Below are 22976 nucleotides of genomic sequence, written 5' to 3' on the forward strand. Positions count from 1 at the left end.
AACATCTATAGACCCACACTATGTACGAAACATCTATAGGCCCACACTATATAAGAAACATCTATAGACCCACACTATATAAGAAACATCTATAGACCCACACTATATAAGAAACATCTATAGACCCACACTATATAAGAAACATCTATAGACCCACACTATATAAGAAACATCTATAGACCCACACTATATAAGAAACATCTATAGACCCACACTATATAAGAAACATCTATACGACCACACTATATAAGAAACATCTATAGGCCCACACTATATAACAAACATCTATAGGCCCACACTAAATAAGAAACATCTATAGGCCCACACTATATAAGAAACATCTATAGGCCCACACTATATAAGAAACATCTATAGACCCACACTATATAAGAAACATCTATAGACCCACACTATATAAGAAACATCTATAGACCCACACTATATAAGAAACATCTATAGGACCACACTATATAAGAAACATCTATAGGCCCACACTATATAACAAACATCTATAGGCCCACACTATATAAGAAACATCTATAGGCCCACACTATATAAGAAACATCTATAGGCCCACACTATATAAGAAACATCTATAGACCCACACTATATAAGAAACATCTATAGGCCCACACTATATAAGAAACATCTATAGGCCCACACTATATAAGAAACATCTATAGACCCACACTATATAAGAAACATCTATAGACCCACACTATATAAGAAACATCTATAGGACCACACTATATAAGAAACATCTATAGGCCCACACTATATAACAAACATCTATAGGCCCACACTATATAAGAAACATCTATAGGCCCACACTATATAAGAAACATCTATAGACCCACACTATATAAGAAACATCTATAGGCCCACACTATATAACAAACATCTATAGGCCCACACTATATAAGAAACATCTATAGGCCCACACTATATAACAAACATCTATAGGCCCACACTATATAAGAAACATCTATAGGCCCACACTATATAAGAAACATCTATAGACCCACACTATATAAGAAACATCTATAGGCCCACACTATATAAGAAACATCTATAGACCAACACTATATAAGAAACATCTATAGACCCACACTATATAAGAAACATCTATAGGCCCACACTATATAAGAAACATCTATAGGCCCACACTATATAAGAAACATCTATAGGCCCACACTATATAAGAAACATCTATAGGCCCACACTATATAAGAAACATCTATAGACCCACACTATATAAGAAACATCTATAGGCCCACACTATATAAGAAACATCTATAGACCCACACTATATACGAAACATCTATAGACCCACACTATATAAGAAACATCTATAGACCCACACTATATAAGAAACATCTATAGACCCACACTATATAAGAAACATCTATAGACCCACACTATATAAGAAACATCTATAGACCCACACTATATAAGAAACATCTATAGACCCACACTGTATAAGAAACATCTATAGACCCACACTATATAAGAAACATCTATAGGCCCACACTATATAAGAAACATCTATAGGCCCACACTATATAAGAAACATCTATAGGCCCACACTATTTAGCAAACATGTGGCGCCATGTTTTTCTTATATTACCGTACTTCCTAGATCTCTGTATCTCTTTATCATCATCTGATCCTTGATCTTGCAGCCCCATGTAAGAAGCTGTTTTTCTGTGTAGCATAAGTGTATTGTTTCAGACTACGATCACTATATGTCTCTAACTTACTATAGGTAGGAGAGAGAATATGCCACAGCTGTAGATGGAGCACGGTGTATAATTCATTAATTACTAAATTGGATACTGAATCTTCTTGGAAACAGGATGGATGTGAGATACCATCACAGTGCAGGATCCGCAGCCGCCTTCTCCACACCCATATTTCGTACCTGTCAAGTTCACTGGCAAAAAAATGTCAAGGAATAACTTGCACTTTGTAGTTTTGCACAGAAAATAATTCTTTTATTTTATCCCAGAAGGTAGTCTTCAGTTACAATGTAATAATGCAATTATACAGTGGAGTGTCAAATACAGGCATCTAGAATGCGATAATACTTGGTAGTTTGGGCAGTAAAAGTGATAGTGCAGTTTTTATTTGCAGAATTTCCACAGCTCATTCAAGTCTATGGGGAAAATTTGTTAATAAACTGCATATTTAGTGCCACAGAAATGAACAATTTTCTCTCAGTCTGACTGTGGAAAAATAAATAGAAAACACAGCATGCACGACTTTCGTCTAAGTTTCAGATGAGACTCACCCTTTCAAGTCTACAGGTGCGGAAAATAAATCAGATGCCACACGGAGCATCCGAACGACATCCGATTTTTACGGATACATTTCTATGATAAACCTAGGCAACTGTATTTCATCAGGTATATTTTTTACATTTTAGTCTAGATGTATGAAAACGGATTGCAGACGGACGTCACACAGACATAAAAAACAGACACATGGGTGGTACATTGATGAAAATTAGGAAAAAAATTGTCTGAGTTTTCGGGATGAAATTTGGACAATTTCTCATACGTTTGTCTTCAGACCCCCTTAGGGTGCAACTTGTAACTCTGGGCCTCTTATATGTGAATTTCTGCTACCGGTCCCGCCATGTACTTTATAAATTAACTCCTTAATGTCCGATGACATACGTTTTCACCATACAGTAGGTGGCTAAGGAAAGTATGATGCTGGCTCAGGATCTGAGCTTGCTGCTTACCAGACAGATGCTGTAACTTTAACCTTTTAAATGCTGCTGTCAATCTGTGACAGTACCATTTATATGACATCATTACTAGCGCATGTGCACAAATTGGCTCCCCAAAAATGCAATCACAGGAAACTAACCAGTGTCCATAGCATTGTGCTACTCTCCTCTGAAGCTCAGGCCATAGGCTGAACTTTATCGGAGAGCTGTGATTTCATGATATACTACAGCATTATGATATTGCAATATAAAGTATAAGTAATTGATTAAGTTCCCGGGGATGGGGGGGGGGGGACTAAATAATAAAGTAAAAAGAACAAAAAAGAAAACAGTGAAATTTACACACATGGTCAAAATTATATATATACACACGGTATATATATAAACGTCAAGTCACATAAAAGAAGGTTTTGTACAGCTCAACTGAATAAAAAAGCTATGGGTCTCAGAAAATGGCAACAAATCCCAATTATATTTATTTATACAAATTTCAATTTTTTATTTTCACCACTACAATAATAAAAAAAAACCTGCGCAGCTTTGGCCATAACTGTGAGCTGTAGAATTATGTTACCAGGTTATTTTTATCACACAGTGAACACCATTAAAACTAAGCCTAAAAAAAATGGCTGAATTTAATTTTTATATTTCATTTGTTTTTTTCCAATCATACCGCACTTGGAATTTTGTTCCCGTTTTCCAGTACATTGTATGATAAAATTAAATAGTGTAGTTCAAAACTACAGCTCGTTCCACAAAAACCAATCCCCTCACACGGCTATTTCGCCAGAAAACAAAAAGTTATGGATCAAGGGGAGGAAACAACAAATGCATAGAAAAAAAATTGGTGGGTTAATGACCTGCATAACCAAAGAAAACTAATAACTCTAAAAATATCTTTTATTAATCAAGTCTAAAAAAGGGGATAGAAAAAAACCCCATAGTACACCACGTGAAAAAAAACCCCATAAATTAAATTATGCTGATCCGTGTCACTTATAACAACATGGGCTAATATACAACCTAATTCACCCTAGTAAACCCTCACTGAACCCTTCCTGACAGCGGAGGTTGGCACCCTCTTGAACGCAAATGGCGCCCCCACTCAACGGCGGCTCACCCTAATATCCCTAGAATCCCCTAGAATAATGCACACCAATAAATCTACATGTGGTGTATTCAAATATGCCAATTAGATACACTGATAATTAGAATTAGGGGAAACTTCAAACAATGTTTTTGGGACCAGAACCACCATTGTGAAATCAATTAAAGCATGCCAGGAGAGTCCATAAATAAACACCTAAACAAACCCTATACAATGCCTATTTACCACATCCCTACCTAGTTGCGGAGGTTGGCACCCTACCACAAGACGCAAATGGTGCCCCCGCTCAACGAAGGCTAACCCTCAGTTTCCCTATAATATGCCTCCTAAAAAATAGGTAACAAGCAAAAGGAGACAAAAAACTTGGGAGAAAAAATAGTAGGCCAACCCCAAGAGCCACAAAATGTCCTGTATAACAGTTATGAGCATGAGTTATGATGCCAAAACCACCCTGGACCAGGCGTCATCTTATATCGATGATGTTCTGTCTGAACACTACAATACCATATGCCTCCTGAAAAACTCATATCATGGGAGGGAAACGCGTTGAGGATGATGCAGATTGAGCAGTAACAGGAGTTTTCTGAGCAGGTTTGAGCTAAGTGCATTTTATAGCCATCTGATTGAGCATTTTTTGTGATTATGGTACAATGAGTGTATGGGCTATAAACTGGGGTATCAAGACTTCACTGTTTATTCATAGACTATGCTTTAAAGCCCTGTGAGTCTTCTCACCACTGTCTTTGCTCTATTTAACAAGCAATAATGTTGCTGTGGCTGACGTTATGCCAATCTAGCAATTTTTTACCAAGTGGTGTCTTGAATTTCTTTATTTAATATCTTGGTGCTGATCTGTGTTGGGACAGCACAATAAAGCTATAATCTACCTAGACTGTTTTTTTTTTGTTTTTTTGTTTTATTTTTTTATTAATAATGTTCATTCTAAATGCCTGTTGACATGAGGTTTTGGCATCATAACTCATGCTCATAACTGTTATACAGGACATTTGGTGGCTCTTGGGGTTGGCCTACTATTTTTTCTCCCCAGTTTTTTGTCTCCTTTTGTTTGTTACCTATTTTTTCGGAGGCATATTATAGGGAAACTCAGGGTTAGCCTTCGTTGAGTGGGGGCACCATTTGCATCTTGTGGTAGGGTGCCAACCTCCGCAGCTAGGTAGGGACGTGGTAAATAGGGATTGTATAGGGTTTGTTTAGGTGTTTATTTATGGACCCTCCTGGCATGCTTTAATTGATTTCACAACGGTGGTTCTGGTCCCAAAAACATTGTTTGAAGTTTCCCCTAATTCTAATTATCAGTGTATCTATTTGGCATATTTGAATACACCACATGTAGATTTATTGGTGTGCATTATTCTAGGGGATTATAGTGATATTAGGGTGAGCCGCCGTTGAGTGGGGGCGCCATTTGCGTTCAAGAGGGTGCCAACCTCCGCTGTCAGGAAGGGTTCAGTGAGGGTTTACTGGGGCTAATTAGGTTGTATATTAGCCCATGTTGTTATAAGTGACATGGATCAGCAGCATTTTCTTTATGTTTGTTTTTTTTCACATGGTGTACTATGGGGTTTTTTTCTATCCCCTTTTTTAGACTTGATAAATAAAAGATATTTTTTAGAGGTATTAGTTTTCTTTGTTTATGAGCCATAATTATAACTAATCCTATTTGCATCAATTACATTACAACTTAATGACCTGCATAACCATATGCATCTGGAGGCTTGTGATTAGAGACATGTGTTGTATGTGCCATTCAATTGTAATTGAGTAAAGCAGTAAATTAGCACCACTATGAGAAGTTTTATGAACCATAAATGCATTTTTTTCTCCATATTAGTAATTGCCAGACGGTCATATTTTTGGTCAGTGCGCTGTCCGTGTGCTCAGCAGACCGCAGACAGCGCATTGATCCAGTAATAACCCTCTTGCCAGTGTACAACAATGATAGCTTGTGTGAAAAGAAACCTCTGCATGCGCCACGAGGCCCACGACTAATGCATATCAATACCAGGCGGCTCCTGCCCTCATCGACAATGCAGATGAGCACATGGAGCCAGTTATTTCTCCAATTCTTTATTTACGTGTTCTATCTATGTTCATCACAAATATAACACATACCCATTATACAGAGGGTGAAATAAGTATTTAACATGTTAACAATTTTTTTAAGTAAATATACTGTATATACAAGTATATAAGATGCTATTGACACGACCGACGTTCCCCGTGTCGGGAGGTGAATCATACGTAATCCCAATTACTGCTACGTGCGCGCGCCGGAGACTGAGTCAGATCTTACCGACCCCTTACCTGCTCACACCGCGGAGCAAGTCCACGCTCCAGCAAAACCGCATAGAGAACTGATATTAGAACTGACCCCAGTATCCAGGAACTGCGGGCGGGAGTACCCGACATGTGCAATAAAGACGATCTGCTCTCATCGAGGAACCAGACCTCCATCTACCCAGGACCACTCTGAGACATCACGTGCCGCTGTTGTCGGTGCCATCGTTGGAGACCGAGGAGCTACAATCAAGAAGCCGACAGACTGATAAGTTTATCCTTCTATTCCTTTTGCGAACATTCTCCATATACCTGTTTTCCCTGTTGCCCCTTTTCAGTACCCTATCCTCTTAAAACCATTCCCTCCCTGCGTGGAGTTATATTAATAAATTTTTTCACCCTTGATCTGCCTCCGGTCCGTGACGACACCCCGACTCCTGCATTATTACCTTTGCATAGTCGGCATGATGTCATTCAAAAGCATGGAGGCGGCAGACCAAGCGGCAGGGGGGCCCTAGGTCCAGCATATCCCTGGGGGCAATGATAAATAACCTCCTGAAGTTTACAGGGAGCAATACTATGCTGTGGAGCTGGACTGAACAGGTCAGGGGAATGATGAGAATGCACCCCATGACTCCGGCGTTAAATGCGGAGGTGGCCATGATGTCTCTGGATTGGGGAGCCCGAGACTCTGTGAAGCTTTGACCCCCTCAGGCCTGGGACACCTTTGATAAAGTACTGTAGATTCTGGAGGAGACTGACGGGGACCCCACGGACATAGGAGAGTTACGCATGCATCTGTTTTGTCGGGTTCAAAGAGAGGGGGAGACGGTAACCCAGAAAATAAATGTCCTACAGGAGATCCACAGTCTTGCTGAAGCTGACAGCTGAGAGTTGCAGCCCCCAGCTTGCCTGGTTGGTTATCTAAAATACAGGGGAACCCATGCCGGGTTTTTTTTTAAATTATTTATTTACAGCGCAGGACCTGGTTAATGAATACACCCATCAGCTGCTCCTGCTCTCGTTGTTATTAGTGGCAGCAGGTGTCGGATGATGGGAGCTGTAGTCCCTCCCGCTAACACCAGTGACTGGAGGTAAACTGTATACAGTAGGGAAAACGTAGTCAGCCACCCATTGTGCAAGTTCTCCCACTTAAAAAGATGATAGAGGCCTGTAATTGACATCATAGGTAGACCACAACTATGAGAGTCAAAATGAGAAAACAAATCCAGAAAATCACCTTGTCTGATTTGGTAAGATTTATTTTACAAATTATGGTGGAAAATAAGTATTTGGTCACCTAAAAACATGCAAGATTTCTGGCTCTCACAGACCTGTAACTTCTTCTTTAAGAGGCTCCTCTGTCCTCCACTCATTACCTGTAGTAATGGCACCTGTTTGAACTTGTTATCAGTATAAAAGACACCTTCCACAACCACAGTACTACTACTATTACTACTACTGCTACTATAACTATTTCTATTACTACTGCTATTACTACTACTATTATTATTACTACTACTTCTATTACTACTATTAATACTACTATTACTATTACTACTTCTATTACTACCTCTACTACTACTTCTATTACTACTGCTATTACTACTGTTACTATTAGTACTTCTATTTCAATTGCTACTACTACTTCCATTACTACTGCTATTACTACTACTGCTACTATTACTACCGCTTTTACTACTACTACTTCTATTACTACTGTTGCTACTACTACTACTACTATTAGTACTACTATTACTAGTACTACTACTTCTATTACTACTGCTATTACTATTACCACTACCATTAATACTACTACTATTACTACTACTTTTACTGCTGCTATTACTACTACTACTTCTATTACTACTGCTACTTCTATTACTACTGCTGTTACTACTACTAGTTCTATTACTAATCCTACTACTACTGTTAGTACTACTACTACTTCTATTACTGCCGCTACTATTATTGTTACTATTACTACTTTTATTTCTACGGCTACTACTACTACTTCTATTACTACTACTTCTATTACTATTGTTGTTACAACTACTACTTCTATTACTACTGCTACTACTACTACTATTAGTACTACTGCTACTTCCATTACTACTTCTATTACGACTACTACTATTACTTCCACTTTTACTACTACTACTTCTATTACTACTGCTGCTTCTATTACTACTAGTACTACTACTACTTCTATTACTACTGCCATTACTACTTCTGCTACTACCATTACTGCTACTACTACTATTTCTATTACTACTGCTATTACTACTACTACTACTACTATTACTACTACTTCTATTACTGGTGCTATTGCTACTTCTATTACTACTGCTACTACTACTACTACTTCTATTACTACTCCTTCTATTGCTACTGCTGTTACTACTACTACTATTACTACTACTTCTATTACTACTGCTACTACTACTACTAGTACTACTATTATTTCTATTACTACTGCTACTACTACTACTTCTATTTCTACTACTACTTCTATTACCACTGCTGTTACAACTACTACTATTACTACTACTATTAGTACTATTACTACTTCTATTACTACTGCTATTACTACTACTATTACTATATTACTACTTCTATTGCTAGTGCTACTATTATTATTACTACTACTACTTGGAATAAATTTATAAATCAATGAACATATTTAACTTAAACAACAATAAAACAGAAGAGGATTGTACTGTAACTGTATAGTGGATTGTATTATTACTATGTGCCAGCACCGTGGCTTCTGCCAGGAGGAAGTCAGCTGAAAGTAATATTGTGAAATGTAATAAAATGTAATCACATTATGGAGTCATGTGCTTTGTGAGGTTTTGGTATCTCTGCTTTTAAAGTCTTTGCTTTATATTGCATGTGTAGTCAATGGGGTCCATTGAGATGTCGATGTCATGTGAAGGGATCTGTCCTTGGTTTTGATGATGTTTTTTTGTCTAGAACAGAGGAGCGGAAACCTCAATGCAGATATGGAATCTTCACACACTACATTCCAGCCATATAAAAGGATACATTTTCTTCTCAGGTATGGTAGCAACATTTGCTCTGGATCTGCTTTCTGTTCAATTATCTGTAGAGAAAAAAAAGACTTGAAAAGTTGGTAAATTAGAAAAAGTACGGTAACTCCAAAGGTAACAATAGATATAAATAACTCAATATATGGAGCAACTGAGAAGAAAGCAGCAATCCAGAAATCCCAAAAAGAAAGGGAATTATTTAACTGTTACAATACAGAGACTTTGGGGAAGTGAAGTTTACAGTGCAGCCCTCCTTTCTATTTTATCTAGAATCGCTCTTGGGTAAGAAGTTGTAATAGATTAGTGAAGGAAAACGTGGATTACTTGGAAATGCATAGAAAATAAACTGCATCACTACCACTTATATTTGTCCGAATTCTTGATTGGATCCATAACAGCAGCGCAGGAGACCAGTTTTCTTTCAATAACTTGCTATAACATTGGATTTTCCAACCCGAAGTATTGCAGCAGCTGGGATTTCATTCATCAATGTCCGTTTAGTGTTGTGTCTCACACAACTTAACCAGGTGAGCAAAACTGCACGTGACCAATATTGTTATTCAGATAAAACCTTATTGCGCTATCTTAGTTACCTCTCTAAAAGGGAATAATAAATCCTAATAATTTTATTTATATAGCAGCAACATATTCCGCAACAAAATCCGTAGATAAAAACTTGAAGCTGTATTGCATAGGATTAAAAAAATCCATACGATAAAGGAAAGTAAAACACACCCTGACGTGGTTCTGGCGTTGATATCATCCTTAGTCATGGGAAAACGTATTTAAAAGAAAGACTTCCAATCATATGGAACATACGTCATAATTAGTTCAATAAAGAGTGCATATTAATCATCATTATTATGAAATATATAAACATAGTGTTATGATAGTGTCGCAACTCACTCGGGAAAATAGGTAACACACTAAAAACTGCAATTGACCCTGCCTGTACCTGTACTGACTAGATATCCTAACCCCGCAGTCCCTAGTGGTTCCTGCATGAGCAGAGATAGCCCTAACCACAGATTAGATTATGGCAACTCTGACTGCTGCCTTAGGGCTCATACTCACATGCTAGAAACTCGGATGAGTCTCGCGCGTCAATACCCGGCACTCGGATTGGAGCGTGTGGTCGCATAGCAATACATGCAGCCGCACGCTTCGCTCCTGAGTGCCGGGTGCAGTGTCGGGTATTGCCGTGTGAGACTCATCCGAGTTTCTCGCAAGTGAGTAGGAGCCCTTAAAGACAGTCAAGCTCTCCACCTTCCTCCTAAAAATAGGAGGAAGAGCTGAGTGCAAAGTATCCACAGTAGTTGGGAAAGTGTGCTGAAATAGAAAAAGATTCCAGAGTGAGTAAAACAAAGCACAAAATACAAACTAAAGCATTAAGAACATACTGTTAGAGAATATGCCACCTACATCCTAATAAGAAATAGAAGATAAGTGCAGGGTAAACAACATTAAACAACAGAAAGATAAACCCTATCTGCTTTTTCACTGGCTGGACATTCAAATGAGCCTATCACCAGCAAGTTGAAAGTATATAAAGCCGCATACGAAAGGTGATAGGACACACAAATGAGTAAATAAAAATACCTGCTGCCCTAAAAAGACTTGAGACTATCAGTGTTATCATTATGTATGTCCAAAAGGTGTATAGCTGCACCCAAATACAATCTGTTTTTGTTGTTGACATTCTATAGATGTTCAGCTATCCTTGTCTTTTCTTTTCGACTTGTACAACCTAGGAATTTCATACTATAACTGTTACAATCAGTGCAATAGATATGATGTGTATTGCAGGTAATGAAATAATATATACTCTAATGGTCATCAATTTTTTTAGTTTTTTTATCACATCGACACATATTAAAGGGGTTGCCCACTACTAAGACAAGTACTTCTCAGTCTGAATGTTTGCCCCCATGAAAATAAAAACAGCTATATTCATCTCCCTTGCTGGTAATGTTCCCGTGGTGTCAGCACTTATATTCCCAGGGCTCTTGGGAGGTTATTATCACAAGTGAGCCCAGCACCCAATCAGTGGTGGTATCACTATCCTCATCTTCGGATGTATAAGTAATCAGAGAAAGTGAGCGACCTGCCACAGCTCTGACTTCCTCTTGATTACCGTATTTTTCGGACTATAAGACGCACCAGACCATAAGATGCACCCCAAATTTACAAAAGGAAAATAGGGAAAAAAATTAATGTGTCAAATGGGGGTCTGTCTTACAGTCTGAATTCAGCTTATCGGGGGGATCAGCAGTGCTGGAGGAGCTTGGTCACAGGGAGTGTTCGGTGGTCCGGCAATAAGACTCCCATCCCAGACTGGTGTGGCAGGTTCGATGGTGCTCATGGTGCGGGTATTCCACCGACATTTTCTGAAAACCCGGAGCCCCTGCACATCCATTGCTGTGATGCGGTGGCCTCATGGAAATCCCATCCCAGGGTGGTACGGTAGGTTCGGCAGTTTTCTGTGGTGCGAAGGGCTCCACCAGCATTTTGTGAAAGCCCGGAGCCCCCTGCACCACCATTACTGCGATGCAGTGGCCTCCAGAAAAATGGCTGCCGAGGGCGGCACATGCTTAGATTGAGATCACGGCAACGAGAGCTCGTTCCGAAATCTCATTGCCAAGATCTCAATCTGAGCATGCGCTTCCTCTGAGCATCTGAGCATACGCCGCCCCTGGTGGCCATTTTCCTGGAGGCCAACACATCGCAGTAATGGATGGGCAGGAGGCTCTGGGCTTTCACAAAATGTGGTGGAGCCCCCCACACCACAGAGCACCGCCGAACCTGCCACACCAGCCTGGGAAGGGAGTGTGATCATCGCCCTGCAGCGTCAGACTGCCACAGAATTGCCCGACTCCTGCTCCTGCCATGCTACTTGCAAGTATATTCCAACTATAAGACACACTCCCATTTTCCCCAAAAAATTTTTTGGGAAAAAAGTGTGTCTTATTGTTAAGGACCGGCGGAACGCACCAAGTATAGATGATATGAAACTAGGTGCGTTCGCAGTCCGAGGTCCACCGTGCAGGTAAAAGACCCTGCTGCTAGTAAGACGGACTATATGGCGGTACTAAGTATACACACATGGGTTAACTTCACCCTGCGTGAAGGAAGCGATCCTGTTGCGTCACAGGACCGCAGTACCGCACATAGAGCGCGAGCAAGATGTCAGCGAACTCAACCCCTACACAGGATTGAAGTCCGATTAGACACTTGCTGGCACAACACCGCAACTAGGTGTGTAAGGAAACATATAAAATAGAATCTATAGGCACGAGAGTGCGTGCGGTGCCGCACTGGCGGACGCCACTAACCACCCAGGCTTGGGTAAGGAAAGCGCAGAGGAAGCGCACGGCGCCGTACTGGCGGGCACAGCAACAGGACGCTGTGATGTGTGTTACGTGCAGATGGCTAGTCGGGCGCTAGATAGCTACCATCATCCGCGAGCAGTCAACAACTCTAGGGAGGGATACTTAGGAGCTTTCATCCATCGACATACATCCATCTACACACACACATAATATCAAGACAATACTAGCGCATGGCCGTGCGGTCATGCGCAGTTTATATAGCTGCAGCACAGGAAACAGCTACAGAAGTTTTGCCCTTTCAGGACCTGCCAAAAGGACCAATGGGATGTGCTGCAGTACCTGAGCATGTGACCCTCGATCTCCAACGGGAGATCTTGCCCTCGGCATGCTCAGTGTGTGCAAATAAGGACTTAAGGTACCGTCACACTAAGCGACGCTGCAGCGATACCGACAACGATCCGGATCGCTGCAGCGTCGCTGTTTGGTCGCTGGAGAGCTGTCACACAGACAGCTCTCCAGCGACCAACGATCCCGAGGTCCCCGGTAACCAGGGTAAACATCGGGTTACTAAGCGCAGGGCCGCGCTTAGTAACCCGATGTTTACCCTGGTTACCAGCGTAAAAGTAAAAAAAACAAACGTTACATACTTACCTACCGCTGTCTGTCCCCGGCTCTGTGGTTCTCTGCTCTGGCTGTGAGCGCCGGGCAGCCGGAAAGCAGAGCAGTGACGTCACCGCTCTGCTTTCCGGCCGCTGTGCTTACACAGGGCAGAGAAGCACAGCGCCGGGGACAGACAGCGGTAGGTAAGTATGTAGCGTTTGTTTTTTTTACTTTAACGATGGTAACCAGGGTAAACATCGGGTTACTAAGCGCGGCCCTGCGCTTAGTAACCCGATGTTTACCCTGGTTACCAGCGAAGACATCGCTGAATCGGTGTCACACACACCGATTCAGCGATGTCTGCGGGGAGTCCAGCGACGAAACAAAGTTCTGGACTTTCTTCCCTGACCAGCGACAGCACAGCAGGGGCCTGATCGCTGCTGCCTGTCACACTGGACGATATCGCTAGCCAGGACGCTGCAACGTCACGGATCGCTAGCGATATCGTCTAGTGTGACGGTACCTTTAGTCCCAGAGAAGCCCGCTCGCCGCAGATCAGTGCAGGGTACAACAGGAGAGCCAGAATAGGCAGCAGTAACCCTTTGCACAGAATCAGTCCCAGCAAGACGCTGGGAGCGACGCCTCCGCTGAGCAGAGCCCACTGCGGCCGAAGCAGAATGGGAGACCGCAGCAGACACGGATCGAGATTCCCCCTGTGCAGCAGAGGAAACTCGACTCCTAACACTTATAGTCTGAAAAATATGGTACTTATTCCTCGGAAGGTGTGGACAGTGACGCCAGCACTAAGTATTGACATAAAACTTGTTGCTGTCTTAAATATTCTGGATCCGTATATTGTTATGGCATCAAATGTGTAATACTGACTCATGAGCAATTCAAATTCATAAGATCAGCTGTGGGCATCACAGAGGCTTTCCCATGTCTCAGACAATACATTACATTACATGAGTGGGGAGAGGCAGAGCCGTTTTTTTTAATTACTGAAGCTGGTGGGTTGTGGTGCTCTGTTCTGTGCCATTGTACTTCAGAGTTTCTTAGGTAAAGCCAAGTTTCACACAATGACCTTGTTTTACAGAATGTGGGTGCTGCCGGCTCTATTCTTCTATTATTTAATACATGTGTGTAGTACATGTTAGACAGGCACCTGAAACAGAAAGGACACTTAAAGAGAACCTTTCACCAAATTTTTCATGGTGAACTGGATATACTGTACAATGTAATAGCGGTTACAGAGAAGAATAAAACATTTTTTTATCATTTCACCTCTTCATTGTGGAGATATTAGGAATTAAAGTAATTGGGACCTAAACAGTTATTTTTTAAGTCCAAATGGGCATTACTAGAGAGATTTCACTGGGGGCGTGTACTTCCCCATTTACCAGTATGTTCAGTGATGGCAAGTAGGAGGTACCGTTATGTCCAATGTCGAGAAGAAGTTAATAATGCCCCTTATTGTAGTCCCCTACATTAATAATGTATTAAGCCAAAATTGGGGACACTGCAACTGTAACTGTGCATAAAAGATGGACACTGTGTTAGTGTGTTACATTCTGCAGAGACTAGTCCTGGCTGGAAGAAATCAGAGTGGTCTGAGCTGGATGAAGAAGAAAATTAATTAGTTCAATTGGAGACATCAGCAGTGAGTCACTGTATACACATATACTATTTACATAATGTCAAAGGTGATAACAGTATCGCCTGTACACTGACACTATATACAGAGCTACTGTGTACAATGTCACTGGTGATCACAGTATTACACTTACACTACACTGTATACTATGTACAGAGCTCCTGTGTTAAACTACCACTGGTGAGAATATTAGTGTTAGTACTGTCATTCTTTATGTTAATGATCAGTACCGGTACTATATAGAGGAGGAGATAACATACAGGTATATACTATATACAGGAGGAGATGACATACAGGTATATACTATATAAAAGAGGATATGACACATAGGTATATAGAGGAGGAGATGACATACAGCATGCATATACTATATACAGAGGAGATGACATACAGGTATATACTATATACAGGAGATGACATACAGGTATATACTATATATAGGAGGAGATGACATACAGGTATATACTATATACAGGAGATGACATACAGGTATATACTATATATAGGAGGAGATGACATACAGGTATATACTATATACAGAAGAGATGACATACAGGTACATACTATAAACAGGAGGAGATGAAACATAGGTATATACAATATACAGGAGGTGATGACATACAGCAGGTATATACTATTTGCAGGGGAGATGACATACAGGTATACATATATACAGGGGAGATGACATACAGGTATATACTATATACAGGAGATGACATACAGGTGTATACTATATATAAGGGAGATGACAAACATGTATATACTGAAGGGAAAATGAGAGGTGTGACGTGAAAATGAGAGGTGTGACGTGAAAATGAAAAGGTGTGAGTGCAAAATGACAGAAGTGAGGGAAAATAGTGGAGTGATCGGAAAATTACAGATGTGAGGTCGAAATGACAAATGTTAGGCTGCTGTCACACTAGCAGTATTTGGTCAGTATTTTACATCAGTATTTGTAAACCAAAACCAGGAGTGGAACAAATAGAGGAAAAGTATAATAGAAACATATGCACCACTTCTGCATTTATCACCCACTCCTGGTTTTGGCTTACAAATACTGATGTAAAATACTGACCAAATACTGCTAGTGTGACGGCAGCCTTAAGTGGGAATGAGAGGAGGGAGAGGGGAATGAGAGGAGTGGGGGGGGGAAATAAGAGGAGTGAGGAGAAAATAAGAGATGTGAGGGGGAAAATGATAATAATAATTTTTATTTATATAGCGCCAACAAATTCCGCAGCACTTTACAATTAAGCGGGGACATGTACAGACAATAAATTCAGTACAAGTTAAGACAATTTAAACAGTGACATTAGGAGTGAGGTTCCTGCTCGCAAGCTTACAATCTACAAGGAAATGGGGGGACACAATAGGTGAAAAGTACTTGTTATTTCAGGTCTGGCAATTATAATAAATAGGGATTTTCATATAAAGCTGCATGATCCGGTCATGAGCCCGTGTGTTTAAGTGCAATAGTCAAGTATCAAGTGCAGTTATCGTGTGCATGGAGGGTGTGGAGACAGTAGAATAGTAGGGTGCAGATTCACATGCAGATATTTGGAAGGAGGGAACAGGACAAAGTTAGTTTACTGAGCAGTTGATGTGGTAGGCTTGTTTGAAGAGATGGGTTTTTAAAGTGCGCTTGAATAGGTCGGGGCTAGGTATCAGTCTGATCGTCTGGGAAAGTGCATTCCAGAGAGCTGGCGCAGCACGAGAGAAGTCTTGGAGACGGAGGTGTGAGGTTCGGATTACAGGGGATGTTAGTCTTAGGTCATTTGTAGAACAGAGGGCACGTGTAGGGCGATAGACAGAGATGAGAGAGGAGATATAAGGTGGTGCAGAACTGTGGAGAGCTTTGTGGGTGAGAGAGATGAGTTTCTACTGGACCCTGTAGCGAATGGGTAGCCAGTGTAATGACTGGCACAAGATGGAGGCATCGGTGAAGCGGCTGGACAGAAATATGACTCTGGCTGCTGCATTCAAGATGGATTGGAGAGGAGACAGTTTGGAAAAAGGGAGACCGATCAGAAGAGAGTTGCAGTAGTCCAGACGGGAATGAATAAGAGCGACAGTAAGAGTCTTAGCAGTTTCAACGGTGAGAAAAGGTCGGATTCTGGAAAAAGAAAGATGTGAGGGGGAAAATCAGAGGCGTGATGGGAAAATAAGAGAAGTGAGGTGCTATAACTAACCACAGATATTTACTATGCCAAGGCAACGCTGGGCTCTTCAGCTAGTATATATATATATATATATATATATATATATATATATATATATATAAAAGGAGAAACAGGAGAATTTAGGTATAATAAATAAAAAGTATATTTTATTGAAAGTTCAAATAAGACATATATAAAAACAAATCACCACCAAAAAAGAGACGTCCCCGCGCGGGAGGAAGGCAAAAAGACGCACTGCTGTCCGCCAGAGATCAGGAGTGGCGGCAGGCATGCGCACCGCCACTATATTGCCCACGAGGTATTTTAGTAACACAATTTGATACCATTCAGTGACATATAGATAACATTTACAGGGAAATACATAATCCAAAGATTAATATGGAACTAAACAAATGGTGTCACAATTATAAGCAGATAAGCACAAGAACAACTATACAGTTTAAAGTTGCAACGCATCAATATTGCAATATGCGTCAGTCCCATACATCGTTGCACAAGTGTTCATAACAATGACATAATCCACAAACAGAGTGGATGATCGGACGAAGGATGAGTCTGTCGTTCAAATACTCATTGCGGATGGAAAAAGGACCACAATACATGTCCCGCTGCGAAAAGTAAAAAAAAAGTAAAATAATTAAGAATGAATAAAAACCTAAACAAAAGCTAACACCCAGGCAAAGGGTGTATGGAGGTGACAAAAACACTGTAATAAACACAGAAACGCATTATATATACAAACAGAGGTTCAATATTCAAAGTGGATCATAGGAAGGATGAAAATGACAATGACTCGTTTAAACCCCTAGGGTTTCATAGGGCTTCATATTGTCCAACATCACAATCCATTTTGCTTCCCCTTGGGCCTGAGCTTTTTTGCAATCACCCCCTCTAATCCCTAAATGAATAACATAAATCCCTCTCACTTTAAAAGAGGAGGGTTCACTGTCATGATTTTGTTTAAAATGACTTGGGATTATTATAAGAAGGGAATCAGAATTCTTTAAATATTCATCTCACATATACATATAACCTCAAGAAAGTTAACTTTTTGGACGCTAGTTTTGAGGTTGACCATGCTGGTCACATTCAGACGGATGTATATCGCAAACCGACGTCTGTTAATGCGCTGATTCATGCGTCCTCTGCTCACTATCCATCCACAATTAGGGCCGTCCCGGTCGGACAGTTCCTAATGATGAGGCGGATTTGTTCATCAGATGCTAAATTTGAAACACAGGCCTCTGATTTAAAATCCTGTTTTGCTGCACGCGGTTATTCCAACCGATGCATTAGGCGGGGATATCAGAGAGGTAGCTACTCCACGCGGTGATCTCCTCAAACCATCTAGAGCTCGACCACGTATTGCCAAAGATGGACCCATAAGATTTATTTCCACATTTAACCATGAATGGGAGGATATGAGGCAGATCCTTAAAATACATTGGTCTATTTTGAATGCTGAGCCCTCCCCGGGAATAACCCTTGGTGACTACCCTTCCATGACTGCAAGGAGGTCTAAAAATCTTAAAGATCTCCTGGTCAGCAATCACTATATTCCCACCCTCAATTACCCTTTTGGCTCTAGAGGCCCAACATCTGGTTCTATAGCATGTGGTGGCTGTCTTGCCTGCACAAATGTCCTGTGCTGCACCACGTTTTTCTCCTCCGATGGCAAATAATAATTTGACATTAGACATCGAATATCGTGCAGTAGCATGAATGTTATCTATTATGCCACATGTGGCTGCTCTAAAATCTACATAGGCCTAACATCGAGAGAATTGAGAGTACGCGTGCGGGAGCATGTGCAGGACATTTGTGCAGCCAAGACAGTGACTGACATCTCCCTTCTTAAAACAATCCCACGCCATTTTAAACAATATCATGACAGTGAACCCTCCTCTTTTAAAGTGAGAGGGATTGATGGTATTCATTTAGGGATTAGAGGGGGTGATTACAAAAAAACTTTGGCCCAAGTGGAAGCGAAATGGATTGTGATATTGGACACTATGACCATTAGGGGTTTAAAAGAGTCATTGTCATTTTCATCCTTTCTTTGATCCCTTTTCAATATTGAACCTCTGTTTGTATATATAATGTTTCTGTGTTCATTATAGTGTTTTTGTCACCTCCCTACACCCTTTGCCAGGGTGTTAGCTGTTGTTTATGTTTTTATTCATTTTTATTTCTTTTACTTTTTTAACTTTTCACAGCGGGACATGTATTGTGGTCCTTTTCCATCCGCAATGGGTATTTGAACGACAGACTCATCCATCCTCCGATCATCCACTCTGTTTGTGGATTATGTCATTGTTATGAACACTTGTGCAACGATGTATGGGACTAACGCATATTGCAATATTGATGTATTGCAACTTTAAACTGTATAGTTGTTCTTGTGCTTATCTACTTATAATTGTGACACCATTTGTTTAGTTCCATATTAATCTCTGGATTATGTATTTCCCTGTAAATGTTATCTATATGTCACTCAAATGGTATCAAATTGTGTTACTAAAATACCTAGTTAGCAATATAGTGGCTGTGCGCATGCCTGCCACCACTCCTGATCTCTGGCGGACAGCGGTGCATCTTTTTGCCTTGCTCCCGCACACGGTGACATTTCCCCTCCCTGTGCGCAGTAATGCATGACGCTCTGGTGTACCTGTCAGGACCTGAGATGAGCGGTGCGCACGAGCTGCTTTAACCACTATTATTGGTCCTCTATACACCATGTGCTCTACCACATGACCATAAAAGGTCCTTGCTGCCACATTTTACACTCCCCTTGAGAAAGTGGTGCATTGGACACACAAAACGCACGTCGGGGTCATCTTACACCTGGCCCAGGGTCCTCCAACTTCTGCCCTTGGTAAGTTTTTGTCCCTCTCTGTGTTCCAATTTGGACTAAGATATTTGATATCTTTTTTAAGAGGGGCTTGCTTGCTATCCATATATCCTGTTGCACTGGCACTTTACAAAATATATTTTTCTATGCACAATCGGGCAGTTGCAATTGTTGGTCCCCTGGTCTTTCTGTTTTCTTCCTGTAAATGGTGTCATTATATACATTTTTTGGTGGTGATTTGTGTTTATATATGTATTATTTGAAATTTCAATAAAATATTCATTTCTACTTATTATACCTAAATGTTTCTGTTTCTCCTTTCATATATATATTTTGGAGTGGGCACCTATTTTGCCTTTTCTTGGATGGGCTACTTATAGATCTATTTGATGACATTAATATGTCACTGAGGTTTTTGTGTTTACCATATGTATGTATATATATATATATATATATATATATATATATATGTGTGTGTGTGTGTGTGTCAGTGAGACGTATATATATATATATATATATATATATGTATATATTTCATACAGAGCTAGATAGCAGAAAAGCCGGTAATTCATTTGTCGGCTTTTGCTAAATCATTACTGAGCCCGACAAGATATGAGACATGGCTTACATGTAGTAAACCATTGCAGAACAGTTAGATTTTTATATACCCCTCCCTAATAATGTCAGTAGTGTGTGCGTGTAAAATTTGGGAGCTGTAGGTGTTAAATTAAAGGATTCATTCACGGAAAAAAATGGGTTGGGCTCCTACGCAATTTCCCCCGCAGAGAGGGAAAGCCAGTGACTGAAGGCAGATATTAATAGCCGAGAGAGGGACCATGGTTATTGCCCCCCCTGGCTAAAAACATCTGCCCCGGCCCGGACACCCCAGAAAAGTCGCATCTGTAAGATGTGCCTATTCTGGCACTTAGCCTCTCTCTTCCCACTGCCCTGTAGCATTGGCATATGGGGTAATAAGGGGTTAATGTCACCTTGCTATTGTAAGATGACATTAAGCCTGGTTAATAATAGAGAGGTGTCAATAAGACACCTATCCATTATCAATCCAATAGTATGATTAAGAATAAAGTCTTTTAATTAAATAATTAAGCACACAGGTTTAAACATCTTTATTGTACGCTCAATCCAAAGCAAAGTCCTCGTTCTTCTGAAAAAAAAAGCAAAATAAAAAAACAACAATATCCCATACCTGTCCACTGTACCGTCAAGTCCCACGCTGTAAATCCATCTGAAGGGGTTATACCTGTCTGCTGTACCGTCAAGTCCCACGCTGTAAATCCATCTCAAGGGGTTAAACAGTTTGCAACCTGGAGCGGTGCTAATGTTACCAGCAGGGCTGTAAACCAGGGAGGAATTAATGAAAATCTGCATGTGCAGCCTCCCCACCTGACCGGACATGAACTCTGTAGTGTGGGAATTTCTGAACATTTTCTCACGCTGTCAGTACACCGCGGGTCAGGCGGGGAGTCTGCACATGCTCAGTGACATCAGCAGTAGTTACCGAGGCTGCGGAGTATCCCCGCCTGACGCGCTGAACTTGACGGCGTGAGAAAAGATTCAGAAACTTTCTCATGCTACAGATGCACCTTTCCTGGGGTGGCTGGGGGTAGATTTTTTTTAGCTGGTGGGGAAATAACCATGGTCCCTCTCTAAGCTAATAATATCTGCCCTCAGTCACTGGCTTTCTCTCTCTGGTGGAGAAAATTGTGCGGGAGCCCACGCCAGTTTTTTTCTGTGAATCCTTTAATTTAACACCTACAGCTCCCAAGTTTTACACACACACACTACTAACATCATTAGTGAAGGACATATAAAAATCTAACTGTTCTGCAATGGTTTACTGTATGTAAACCATGTCTCATATCCTGTCGGGTTTTGAAATGATTTTACAGAACTCGACAATTGAATTATCTGCTTTTCTGCTAACTAACTCTCTATGAAATATAAATATAGATATATACTGTATATGGCATACAGTACAGAGCAAAAGTTTGGACACACCTTCTCATTTAAAGATTTTTCTGTATTTTCATGACTATGAAAATTGTAAATTCACACTGAAGGCATCAAAACTATGAATTAACACATGTGGAGTTATATACTTAACAAAAAAGTGTGAAACAACTGAAAATATGTCTTATATTCTAGGTTCTCCAAAGTAGCCACCTTTTGCTTTGATGACTGCTTTGCATACTCTTGGCATTCTCTTGATGAGCTTCAAGAGGTAGTCACCGGAATTGGTCTTCCAACAATCTTGAAGGAGTTCCCAGAGATGCTTAGCACTTGTTGGCCCTTTTGCCTTCACTCTGCGGTCCAGCTCACCCCAAACCATCTCGATTGGGTTCAGGTCTGGTGTCAGTGGAGGCCAGGTCATCTGGCGTAGCACCCCATCACTCTCCTTCTTGGTCAAATAGCCCTTACATAGCCTGGAGGTGTGTTTGCGGTAATTGTCCTGTTAATAATAATAATCTTTATTTTTATATAGCGCTAACATATTCCGCAGCGCTTTACAGTTTGCACACATTATCATCACTGTCCCCGATGGGGCTCACAATCTAAATTCCCTATCAGTATGTCTTTGGAATGTGGGAGGAAACCGGAGTGCCCGGAGGAAACCCACGCAAACACGGAGAGAACATACAAACTCTTTGCAGATGTTGTCCAAGGTGGGATTAGAACCCAGGACCCCAGCGCTGCAAGGCTGCAATGCTAACCACTGAGCCACCGTGCTGCCCTGTTGAAAAATAAATGATGATCCAACTAAACGCAAACTGGATGGAATAGCATGCTGCTGCAAGATGCTTTGGTAGCCATGCTGGTTAAGTATGCCTTCAATTTTGAATAAATCCCCAACAGTGTCACCCCCACACCATCACAACTCCTCCTCCATGCTTCATGGTGGGAACCAGTCATGTAGAGTTAATCCGTTCACCTTTTCTGCGTCGCACAAAGACACTGTGGTTGGAACCAAAGATCTCAAATTTGGACTCATCAGACCAAAGCACAGATTTCCACTGGTCTAATGTCCGTTCCTTGTGTTCTTTAGCCCAAACAAGTCTCTTCTGCTTGTTGCCTGTCCTTAGCAGTGGTTTCCTAGCAGCTATTTTACCATGAAGGCCTGCTGCACAAAGTCTCCTCTTAGGCTGCCGTC

At 40.9% G+C, this 22976-nt stretch overlaps 1 protein-coding gene across 1 annotated transcript in view; it reads right to left on the bottom strand.

Moving 5' to 3' along the window:
• Window positions 1-9263, bottom strand: part of LOC138644799 (aldehyde oxidase 1-like) — a 155432-nt gene extending 146169 nt beyond the window's left edge. The window contains exons 1-2 of the mRNA XM_069733617.1: window positions 9189-9263; window positions 1837-1933 (exon numbers count right to left, since the gene is read on the bottom strand). Of these exons, the coding sequence (XP_069589718.1) occupies window positions 1837-1933; window positions 9189-9216 (125 nt within the window). The 5' untranslated portion in view covers window positions 9217-9263. The remainder of the gene's footprint in view (window positions 1-1836; window positions 1934-9188) is intronic.
• Window positions 9264-22976: the final 13713 nt, after the last annotated feature.

The sequence above is a fragment of the Ranitomeya imitator genome, chromosome 7, assembly GCF_032444005.1.
Source record: "Ranitomeya imitator isolate aRanImi1 chromosome 7, aRanImi1.pri, whole genome shotgun sequence".
Classification (NCBI taxonomy): domain Eukaryota; kingdom Metazoa; phylum Chordata; class Amphibia; order Anura; family Dendrobatidae; genus Ranitomeya; species Ranitomeya imitator.